Below are 10,755 nucleotides of genomic sequence, written 5' to 3' on the forward strand. Positions count from 1 at the left end.
TTTCTTGGTGGACACAAGTCATCTCTAAGATCTAAGAGACTTTATACTGCTAAGCACCCGTATATTTGTGTGTGTGTGCGCACCTATGCACAATAGTGATAAATCTTTTAATATTTTATATTGCAACGTCTGATCTTAAAACTTTACTTTTATAACTGTGACAATAAATTTAATGAACTGGAATAAATGTACTGAATTATTTTTTATTGTGGTTTACATGTGAGATATATATATAATGAAAATGCCATCTTACCATTTTTAAGTATATGAGTCTATGAAATTAATTACAATCATAATGTTGGGCAACCAACACCACTATTTCCAATTTCTTTTGTTATTCTAAAAGAAATTAAAAATAAATAAATAAATAAAAGAAATTCATCATCTATTAATTGACAACTCCTCATTCTATCATTCTTCCAGCCCCTGGTAACCTCAAATCTACTTTATGTCTCTATGAATTGGCCTATCCTACATATTTCATGTAACTGAAATAATATAATTTGTCCTTCTGTATCTGACTTATTTTACTCAGCACAAGGTTTTCAAGCTTTATTCATGTGGTGGCATGTATCAGAAATTCATTTCTTTTAGGACTCAGTACTATTCTGTTCTGTGTATATGGTAATATTGTACATTATGTTTATTCACCTGGTGAGGGACACAGGATTATTTCTATCTTTTTTTTATTTTATTGTATTTTTCTGCTGGCAGGCCTACAGTCTTGCATATCTCACCCCAGTGGCATCCTCTCCAAATGCTCCACCAGGGCAATCCAGGGGCAGCCCAGTCCCCAGACCTGCACACTGAATAGCTCACCACTTGGGAGACCCAGAGGCCCCTCCTCCACCCCCTAGAACAGGGATACCTTCAGATTCTACCATCTCCTTGATGGTGAGGCTCAGGGCAGGCTAGGGGGAGGTGACAGAGGGAGAGGAGGATGGGAAGAGTGAGGGGTGCACATTCTCACCTGACTCCTGGAGCAGTGTAAGAGTCCAACCAGGTAGCAAGCAAGATGGAGGCAAAGTAGGTGGAGTGGTTGGGGGTGCCTGGAGGGGGGCAGCAGAGAGGGTGGGGCACAGAGAAGGCAGAGTGTACCCCAGGAGCCCAGTTTCCTTAAGATCAGCTCTGCAGCCAGGAACACCCAGGGGCAGGAGTGAGTGAATAATTTCTATCTTTTGGCTACTGTGGATAATACTGCAATAAATATTGGCCTGTAAGTATCAGTTTGAGTATTTGTTTTTACTTATTTTGAGTACATACCTAGGAATGGAATGGCTAAGGTCATATTGTAACTTTAGATGAACTTTTTGAGAAATTGTCAAACTATTTTCCTCAGAACTGACACCTTTTTATATTCCCACCAGGAATGCACAAGAGCTCTACTTTCTCCACACCCTCACCAATACTTGTTTTCTGTTATTTTAATTATAGCCTCTGTCCTAGTGTGATGTTGTATCTCATTGTGCTTTTGATTTGCTTTTTCCTAATGACTAATCATATTGCACATCTTTTCACAGGCTTATTGACCATTTGTATATATTTTTTTTGAGAAAAATCTACTGAATTATTTTTAAAATAGAATTTCCAGATGTCCTTTTAAATACTCTAGTCTGAGTCTAGAGACCTCTTAAACCCCTAATTTTCATTTCATGTTTTCCTAATAAACCAGAAATCCCTCATAATTTTATAAAATCATTAGTAAATTATTCATGCTTTCCTTTAATTATGCCCAAAACTTACCTAAATATATCTCTCCTCCTCCCACTTTGAATATTATACTGTCCAAACTCATCCCTTGACTGAGAAAACTAGACAAGTTTCCTGGAAGGAAGACATTTGTATTTCAGATTATTTAAGTAAAATTTTCATTTGACTGGTGATGGTGTGGCAGGGCAAAATAGAAAAAAAAAAATACAACCATTCCAGAACTAGAAATATAGGACCTCTTCATTTTATAGGTACATCTTTAGGGAGAAAGATTAGAACTGGTAATTTCTTTTTAACAACTATGGACTCTGGCCTCCTCTGTATAAAGCTCTATCTTGAGAAAATAGGAAGATATGGAGAGGAAAATAATTCAGTCCTTGCAAATACAAGAAATAATTTGGGGAAGAAGTTTTCTGTATGGCTGTGCACTAAAACTTATTCAGCTTTATTTAGTTGTGAAACTTGAATTATTCCTCCACAAATCTCATGAGGGATGCAGGGTTGCCCCAGAGTGCAATGCTCAAGCCATTGATGTCAAATATAAACCAAAATCCTAAAATCTGGTTTAACATTACAAGTGTCTTACTAGAAAATTCCACTCCAGATTGCTCCTATCTTGATTTGCTGACCTTAGTTTAGAGGTTCTTATGGCTGAGCAAAGGCTGGCTTTGCAAGTCATAGTTGAAGCCACAGAAGCTGTGGGAAATCTATGGCTCCCTGTGATGGCCAGCAGTTACTGTGATATTGTACCCTACTCTAATAATATAATTAAATTTAAGGACAGGTTGCCTCTTTTAGAGTGTTACATTTGTTTTTTGTTTTGTTTTCTTTTTGTTTTTTTTTAAAGATTTTTTATTTATTTATTCATGAGACACACACACACACAGAGAGAGAGAGAGAGAGAGAGAGGCAGAGACACAGGCAGAAGAAGAAGCAAGCTCCATGCAGGGAGCCTGACGTGGGACTTGATCCCAGGACTCTAGGATCATGCCCTGAGCTGAATGTGGCGCTAAACCGCTGAGCCACCCGGGCTGCCCTAGAGTGTTACATTTGATGGAAGGAATCCCAGTTAAACTGGTCAAGGCCCTTCAAGTTAAAACTCTTAGTTCCCTCACGTAAGAAAGATCTCAGTCACTTGGCATGGACTTTCAAGTTAAAATTTATTGATTTACCTATAACTAATGTCTGAGAGGAATGGAAGACTCAAGCTCTAGTGGACCAGCATCATTGGCATGCTTGTTGGGCACACGGTGGGTTGGGATCTGATGGTATTTGTTGCTGAAGAGGTAAAGGAAGGCTGCTCACTGTTGGACCAGCATGGGTGTTTTCAAGATAGAGGAAGCAGATTGTAGGGAGGTGGATTTATTGGTGAAGTTGTCCCCAAACTCTGTGTAGGAGATTGAGTGCTTAGTTTCGGGTGCTACCATAAGTGCTGAAGACCTTTTTCAGAATGCCTCCGAGAATACAATTCCTTAGCATTGTGTTTAGTTGACACAAGTTCTTATTCAGCTGGGGTTCAAATTATCAACTGTTGTATACAAGGAAAATAGACAAGATGATAGAGACAGGCTTCCCAGACATCATGTCAGCAGCAGGAGCAGTGGTTAGTCACTCTACCTTCCATAACCTAGTCAGGTCAGACCTACTATGTAACCCCATTTTTCATCATTATCTTTAGTGGAAAGCCTCCTTTACAAATCCTCCACACACTAAATCCTCAACACACTTATACATATCTTTTCAACCTTGTCCCTGGATCATTAGGCCAGTTACCTTGCCCATATGTGAGGCTCAACTCAATGACTTCAATTATGACTGTCTATACCTATATGGTGACCTAGTTAGAGAAGAAAGAGGAAGAGAATAAGTTTAATCTGTGACATAGTATCATCTAGGTAGAGTGCTTTATTGAAACTAAAACTTCCTTTCATGAGTATTAGTCCAGCCACTTAGTAGTCTGTGTAGATTACAGAAATAGAGAGTGTATTTGCACGTATCATTTTTCAAAGCAGACTTTCAGGCAGGTTGGAAAAATATAAGTTCTATAATGGGTGGTTGAAAATTCTTACCTTAAGTCTCACTGACCAAACAAAGAGCTCTGAAGGAAAAAGACACAGTCTTCTTGATTCTGCCATGTTATGCATTTCTTTCTGTGATGGGGTGGACATAAAAGTTGAAGATACATAAATGATAAAAAATAAAGAAAATGAGATATCATGATTTGACATACTGGACTAAGGAACCGAATCTAAAACTCTTCATTTTATTTAAAATAAAAGTAAAAACTCTATAATTTGACCACAAAGTCCATTGCCTAATTACATGATTCTGCATGCTTTCACTCAACAGATACTTACTGAGCACCAAATGTGTTCATTTCTGGTATGTACTGAAAATGCAAATCCTTTAAAAAAATTTTGTGAATTTTAGTTTATTATGAATGCAACAAGAATTGAATTGATATCAAAGTTATTAAAAAGCTACATCACCTGGGGCATCTGAGTGTCTCAGTCGACTGGATGTCTGCCTTCAGTGCAGGTCATGATCCCGGGGTCCTGGGATGCTTGAATGGAGCCCTGCATTGGGCTCCTTGCTCAGCGGGGAGCCTGCTTCTGTCTCCTTCTGCCCTTCCCCCTACTCTCTCTCTCTAAAATAAATAAATAAAATCTAAAAAAAAAAAAGCTAAAACCCCTTAACTATAATCCTAAAAACAAAGATTCTGAAGAATTATGAAATGTATTTATTGGCAAAATCTGACATGACCTAAAATCATAATGTGGTCAAATCTGACCTGAACATATGAGCAGTTATTTACTCTTTCTTTACTGTCTTAACATAAACAAGAGGTACTTTATAGCGTGTTACAAGGTATAACTTGCTGAGGGTACCCTATATATTATACAGAATACACATTTTTTACTTTTTTAGATCTTGAAGTTTGAATCTGAAATGTGTTATGAGACAGATCTGATAATACCTGCCTTATTTATAAAAGTCTTATGTTGTGTGAGAATATAATTCATGAACAGTTTTAAAAGAGAGGGGACGAGTATTGTTCCCCAAATGCCAACATTCAAGAACAAGGGACTGATCCTCTTATTCAGGGACCCATAAAACACTTGAGAGTGACTTCGGTCATGCTTCACATGGCATTAGAGATGCTGCTTCTCTTAAAAATCTTCCATCCAGAGAGGAAATGGAGGGCATTGGGACCAACATCAATGGCCTAGAACTTTCTCAAATTAAAAAAGAAAAGAGGATTATTTATTCCCAAATAGCCTACATAGAAATGAGGTATAATGACTCCTATGGGAGTTGTTTCTTTAACAAATATATATCTCCCCTCACAACCTGAATACACACTTGAGGATGCAGCAATAATGCTCTCAGTTGGTGCTCAGGTCCCACAAAGGCAAAGCTGTGGCTCAGGTGAGGAAACTCTGCATTCAAACGCAGCAGGGATGCTTTAAGTATATTTCTTCTACGTGGCTTATACAGTTTTTCTGTAAAGAATGAGAAAGCATTTAAGTCTTTCTCTTTCTAAGCATTTTTTGCTGTTGTTAATGAAATGAAGACTTCAGGAAAGGGGATACCTCATGGAAAGCCAAGCTTGGTCAGGAGAATCATTTATATTCAATGGATGTCAGCTGAGAACTTGAGCTTGGGGTCAGATAACCTCAGTTTGAATCCCTATAGGCTACATACTCATTGTGTGACCTTGGACAAATTATGTAATCTCTTGAAGGCTTGATGGTGTCATCTGAAGAATGTAAATAATATATTGTTTTCACTTTCTTTTTTTTTTAAGAATTTTTTTAAAATTTTTATTTATTTATGATAGTCACACAGAGAGAGAGAGAGAGGCAGAGAAACAGGCAGAGGGAGAAGCAGGCTCCACGCACCGGGAGCCCGACGTGGGATTCGATCCCGGGTCTCCAGGATCGCGCCCTGGGCCAAAGGCAGGCGCCAAACCGCTGCACCACCCAGGGATCCCCTGTTTTCACTTTCTGACTATATATTTATCTTCCATTTCATCATCATTAGGCATATACTCCCACCATTCTATTGAGACAGAACATAAAGACTCTTAACTCTGGGATACAAACTAGGGGTGGTGGAAGGGGGGGAGGGCGGGGGGTGGGGGTGACTGGTTGGCGGGTACTGAGGGGGGCACTTGATGGGATGAGCACTGGGTGTTGTTCTGTAGGTTGGCAAATTGAACACCAATAAAAAATAAATTTATTATAAAAAAAAGAAACTGTTAAGAGCACCAAAGACCTATTTGCCAGAAACAATGCATATCTTCAATTTTTATCTTACTTGGCAGTTCTGTGACATTTTTCACTATTAAACTACAACACTACTTCTATAAAATTTACTTTCCACTGGCTTTTATAATTATAGATCACCTTTGCGAACCTTTTATATTTCTGCTTATTTCTTTGCCCATTTCATTTGAGATTTTTTTTTCTATCCTAAAATGGAGATTTTTCCAGGTTCACAACTTTCCTCTACATATCTATTTTCCTACATTAATTCATATCTAAGGTAAGATTTAAGCAATCACTTAAAAGCTCTTTCAGATTGTTGTCTCCACCCCATAGCTTCCCATTATTAATATACAGTAATATATATACTAGTTTATGTATATAAAGGAGCACAAACTCTCAGGTAAGAGGTAAGTGTGAAGAAATTGAAGTAGGAGATACTGATTGTATGGGGTGCTTGCAGATTATCCAGAAATAAAGAGAAGATTTTCCTATTTTGTCAATATGATCCTAATGTGCTGTCTTCTTTCCCTTCTCAAATTTCTTATGTCTTTATAGCTGGTTTTGGGCATAGTTCCCAAGCCTCTCATCAGCTGAAGAAACTGAAGATGTATCTGCATGATTCTCCAAAACTATTGAAGACACAGGGTTAGCTGCTTTCAGAGCATCAGCCCAAAGAAGACTCTCAGGTGGGATAAGGGGATAGTGAATTCCAGTCACCTCTGTATCCCTGATGGAGCCTGTAGGCTTGCCTGATGGTGATAAGAAATTCCACTGAAGTTACCACTATCACTAATGTCATATTCCACATTAAGAGAATCCCTAAACTGAGCAGCTCTTCCCTTTGGCATGTTTGGGTTGTGTGGATAGTTGCTGTACTGGCAAATCTTCTATAATTAAATGCCAATGTAGCTGCTACTAGGGAGTATAGATAATGAATAAGATACTCTTCTAAATTAGGTTAATCAAAATATATTAGTAAAAGGGATTCCAAAGTGATTACCACACAGTTTTGGAGCCTAAACCCATTCAAAATCTAAATTTGGACTTTTACATCACTATATAGTTTAAGCAATTTTGAATTTTCTCCTACTTTTTCCCTCTGGTCCTCTTTCTAGGTGACTACAGGTCTAAGGAGGGCATTTGTCTCTATCCTACACAATAAATTGTAGCATTAATCCCTTCTCTATATCTCCATTATTAGAAAGGCAATGTTGGAAGGTTATAGGAGTACAGCAGGTAGGAATTACAATCTATAATGATATACACATCTCTCCTGTGTAGAGGTAGATAAGTGTTATCAAGGTGAGTCCCACATTGGTTGTAGTTCAGTGGATCAAGTTATACAGCAATAGTATCAGTGTTCACATCAATAAGGTACCTGCCACTTTAGTACCCATGCTGACCTTTCTGTCATTGACAGGGTACTCCAGAAAGGATTATTGCTTCCACAGTAATTCACCTTTCCTCTATTTATCTCCCTCCACCATTCGCTGCTCATTATTAGAGATGTTGTCATGTGTCAAATTCTAAAACAAAAAACAAGAACAAAAAACTATTGGTGTTTTTATAGGTTTTTGTGAAATGGGGATACTGCAAAGATCACCATCACCTCATTATTCCTTAATTCCTCTTTAGAGGTAGAAATGGTGATGTCTATAAGAGAAAACAATCAATGTTTATTTTTTAAAAAACATTTTACTTATTTATTTGAAAGAGAGATAGAGATATCAAGAGAGAGCACAAGCAGGGAGGAGAAGAAGAAGCAGACTCTTCTGCTGAACAGGGAAGCATGATGCTGAGCTCAATCCCAGGAACCCGGGTTCCTTACCTGAGCTGAAGGCATATACTTAACCCAGCTGAGCCACCCGGCTGCCTAAGATAAGACAATGTTTAAAAAGACCCTGAGCAGGACACCTGGGTGGTTCAGTTGGTTTAGCATCTAACTTGATTTTGGCTCAGGTTATGATCTCAGGCTCTTCAAATCAAGCCCCGCACTAAGCTCCACACTCAGTGGGGAGTCTGCTAGAGACTCTTTCCCTTTGCCCCTCTCCCCACTTGAACTCTCTCTCTCTTTCTCTCAAAATAAATCTTTAAACAAATTAAGTAAAAAGATCCTGGTCACATATTGATTCAATTGAAGTGGGGAGAAATTTGTATTTTTTTTTATGCAGTTCTCTTTAATCATTGTAATCAACTTGTCACAAAATTTCTTGGTATTATGCAAACAAAGCTAACTTGATTTGATAATTATAGATAAATTATAAAAATATTGCAAAGTTCTCTATAGAAGCCAATTCTTAATTTTTCTAGATATAGCTTTCTAGATTCATAAATATCAGAAGGTCTGCATGATTGTCTTCACCAGCACTTTAGTCATTGTCTCTCCCTATGGGAGTTCTTACCTACTTCCTAAAACTGATTGTTTAAGGATGCACTGATTATTTCTGATATTGCTTTTGCCTTTCCAATACTCTTGTCTTTTCTTTTCCTTTTAATCTGTGGCTCAGTAGAAGTATTAGGCTTCTGGTTTCTGAAGAGGCCTTTGTTCTAGGACTGTCTTCCTTAAAATGTTTCCTGTAGAAGTTTCCAATTCTCTTCCTATGTTAAAGTTTGTCCCTGGTGTTATAGGCCTCAGATCCTTTGCAGCACTGAAAATTTCTGAACACCAAGTCTACTGAATAATCCCACCCTCCTAAATTGAGTTTACCATCTGTGCCCACTTGTTCTGACTTCTCTAGACTTCTATGTGAGTCATCTCTTTCACAATCCCTTTGAGATGGTAATATTGATGACAATATTTCTCAAACATTTCATGACAATAGACTTATTTATACTGATTATTTTCCTCAGTGATTAATCAGTGAAACAAATAGATAGTTGTTGTCAAGAGAGAAAATCTGAACTGGCCCAAATTGGAAAGAAATACCCAAAGGGTTTATATGAAAGATAGTATGAGGGGCAGCCTGGGTGGCTCTGTGGTTTAGCGCCACCTTCAGCCAGGGGCCTGAACCTGGAGACCCGGGATCGAGGCCCACGTCAGGCTCCCTGCATGGAGCCTGCTTCTCCCACTACTTCTCTCTCTCTCTCTCTGTCTTTATTTATGAATAAATAAATAAAATCTCTCTCTCTCTCTCTCTCTCTCTCTCTCTCTCTCTCTGCCTTTATTTATGAATAAATAAATAAAATCTTTAAAAAAAAAAGATAGTATGAGGATGAATGAAAAAGCAAAGGGAACAAAATAGAGCCCAAAGGAATGATTTTAAGGAACTGCGAGTAAGAATTGAGATAGAAAGAATAAAAGTTGGATACTAAATAGTAAATTGTTGAGATTATTAATATGTCAGCATTACTGTTATTTCTTATTCTAGACAAAGACCTTGTGAATTAATTAATACTGAGAAAATCCACAAAAGCTTGTAAGGTTTGAAGTGAAAAATAGCCTGATGACATGCTCCAGAAAGATGGACAGAAAGAAACAATACTGATTTTTTAGTGGTCGTAACTCTTGAGAGAGTTCTTCACTTGAAAAACCTACCATGTGGTCCAACAACAGTGCTGCTCCCTTCTTGCTAACTGGCTTCCTGGGCTCAGAGGCAATTCACCACTGGATCTCTATTCCCTTCTTTATGATCTACTTCTCCATCCTTTTGGGCAATGGCACACTTTTCTTCCTCATTTGGAACGACTCCAGCCTTCATGAGCCCATGTACTATTTCCTGGCTATGCTGGCAGGTACAGACCTTGGGATGACACTAACTACAATGCCCACGGTCCTGGGTGTCTTATTGCTGGACCAGAGGGAAATTTCCCAGGGTGCCTGTTTCACTCAGTCCTACTTCATTCATACCCTGGCCATTGTGGAATCGGGTGTGTTGCTTGCCATGGCCTATGACCGATTCATCGCCATCCGCACTCCTCTGAGGTATAACTCCATTCTTACCAATTCTCGGGTGATGAAGGTAGGACTGGGCGTACTAATGAGGGGCTTTATGTCCATTGTGCCCCCAATCATGCCACTCTACTGGTTCCCATATTGCCGTTCCCATGTTCTTTCCCATGCCTTTTGCCTCCACCAAGATGTCATGAAACTTGCCTGTGCTGATATTACATTTAATCGTGTGTACCCAGTCATTCTGGTTGCTTTGACTTTCTTCCTAGATGCTCTCATTATCCTCTTCTCTTATATTTTAATCCTGAAGACAGTTATGGGTATTGCCTCTAGAGAAGAGCGAGCTAAGGCCCTTAACACCTGTGTCTCCCATATTAGCTGTGTCCTGGTCTTTTATATTACTGTGATTGGCCTGACTTTCATCCACAGGTTTGGGAAGCATGCACCACATGTGGTCCACATCACCATGAGCTATGTCTACTTTCTCTTTCCTCCATTCATGAACCCTGTTATATATAGTATGAAGACCAAGCAAATTCAGAGAGGCTTCATTCGCCTATTTTCTCTACACAATAGGGCTTGAGCTTTCATTTCAACAATCTTGATATTTCTGGGATTTTTTCATTTCCTGTTATTGGAAGAGAAGCTTGGTTTTATACTCAGTGTCTTTTTTCAGAGTTATATGAGACATAAAGCTATACGTTGACCTGTGCCTTGGCATCTTTATATTAGAGCTATTGTTCTCCTTTCTTTATTATTTGTCCATCCACTGAGTGTTCCCTCAGAAGATATCATCCCAACCACTCTTTTTATCTGACTTCTTGCTGATTGCCTTGTTGTCTTCACTGGCCCTGCCTCCTCTGATAGCTCACTTGAGCCTCTTAG

General features: G+C 38.7%; 1 protein-coding gene across 1 annotated transcript; it reads left to right on the forward strand.

Annotated features, from left to right (window-relative positions):
* The first annotated feature begins 9,517 nt into the window (after positions 1-9,517).
* On the forward strand, positions 9,518-10,453 carry OR51B4 (olfactory receptor family 51 subfamily B member 4). The gene has a single exon (XM_025988433.2). It carries the CDS (start codon positions 9,518-9,520, stop codon positions 10,451-10,453), a length of 936 nt encoding a protein of 311 aa, XP_025844218.2.
* Positions 10,454-10,755: the final 302 nt, after the last annotated feature.

Source organism: Vulpes vulpes, chromosome 11 (assembly GCF_048418805.1).
Source record: "Vulpes vulpes isolate BD-2025 chromosome 11, VulVul3, whole genome shotgun sequence".
NCBI lineage: Eukaryota > Metazoa > Chordata > Mammalia > Carnivora > Canidae > Vulpes > Vulpes vulpes.